Below are 1,423 nucleotides of genomic sequence, written 5' to 3'. Positions count from 1 at the left end.
CAGGATGGTCTCGATCTCCTCACCTCGTGATCCGCCCGTCTCAGCCTCCCAAAGTGCTGGGATTACAGGCTTGAGCCACCGCGCCCGGCCTTTCTCGGGTTTTAAGGCCCCTGCTGGTGCTGCAGCAGCAGCGACGTAGGCTTCACCCTCTGGATCTGCCTCGATGATCTGAGCAGCTGCTTCCATACCGGCAGCTCCCCACCCTCTCTCGCTCTGCTGACACCAGGGGGTGCTCGGAAGGGTCTGTGGGGACACAGTGTCTGGGCTGACGGGTGAGGTTCTGTGCCGAGGGGAGGCTGGCTCGGAAGGGTCTGTGGGGACGCAGTGTCTGGGCTGACGGGTGAGTTCTGTGACGAGGGGAGGCTGGCTCGGAAGGGTCTGTGAGGACGCAGTGTCTGGGCTGACGGGTGAGTTCTGTGCCGAGGGGAGGCTGGCGGCGCTGCAGCCTGGAGGGGGGCTTCCTGGGAGGGGCAGCTGGTGCAAAGGCCCTGGGGTGGGAGGAGGCGGCTTGGTGTGTGGGGGCCCACGGTGGAAGGAAGGAGATGGACGGGGGCTGGCAGGGGCCTGGGCACTCCACAGTGACTCCCCAGCCATGTGCGAAGTTTGGGTTCCTTCAGCTGCCAGCGGAGCCACAGGAGGTTTTCAGCCAGGCGGGGGAGAGATCTGACCCCAGTTTCTCATCAGAGGCTCCCCTCTAGTATGGCTGAGCCGGGGAGCCAGGCGGATGGCAGGGACCCCTGGGGACGCGGGGCCAACTCCGGGGAGGGTGGCACTCACCTCCACGCTGGCGATGAGCCAGTCACTCACGGCCTTGCTCTGTACCCCGCTGGTGACCATCTGGAAGCCGTTGGCAGTGGCCGTACGCAGCAGTACTGGGGAGAGGGAGAGGGCGCATCAGCCTCGGCCCAGCCAGGGTCCCAGCCAGGGGACGTCCCCAGCACCGACACCGCAGGTCGGGGGCTCGGGTGGAGCCAACCAGTCGGGTGTGGGGACGTGACCAGCAGATTTCGATACCACGTGATACCCATGCTCCCCCTAGCACAACCTTCTCTCAAAATGATTCACGTCTCCTTTCTGGAACGTTCTGCTGGGGAATTTCTCCTCCATGCCAGTCTGATCGTTTCCTCCCGGGCCCTCAACAACAGCTGTTCACTTAGGGACTTAGGGTCAGGGCCTGCCCGATAATGCCTGTGAGTTCACACAACTTTGAGTCTGCACTTCTGTGCTTTAAAGCATTTTAAAAACACAACTTTTTCTTTTTTTTTTTTGGAGACAGAGTCTCGCTCTGTCGCCCAGGCTGGAGTGTAGTGGCGCAATCTCGGCTCACTACAAGCTCCACCTCCCAGGTTCACGCCATTCTCCTGCCTCAGCCTCCCGAGTAGCTGGGACTACAGGCACCCGCCACCTCGCCCGGCTAGTTTTT

The 1,423-nt window shown here is 62.1% G+C and overlaps 1 protein-coding gene across 1 annotated transcript in view; it reads right to left on the bottom strand.

Moving 5' to 3' along the window:
- The window catches only part of NCLN (nicalin), a 22,372-nt gene that overhangs the window by 17,298 nt on the left and 3,651 nt on the right, over positions 1–1,423 (bottom strand). The window contains exon 3 of the mRNA XM_011964126.1: positions 778–872. Within this exon, the coding sequence (XP_011819516.1) occupies positions 778–872 (95 nt within the window). The remainder of the gene's footprint in view (positions 1–777; positions 873–1,423) is intronic.

Source organism: Colobus angolensis, unplaced genomic scaffold (genome assembly GCF_000951035.1).
Source record: "Colobus angolensis palliatus isolate OR3802 unplaced genomic scaffold, Cang.pa_1.0 Scaffold64, whole genome shotgun sequence".
NCBI classification, from domain to species: Eukaryota; Metazoa; Chordata; class Mammalia; order Primates; family Cercopithecidae; genus Colobus; species Colobus angolensis.
Note: the sequence above shows the minus strand (reverse complement) of the source record. Positions and strands in the feature narration are given on the sequence as shown.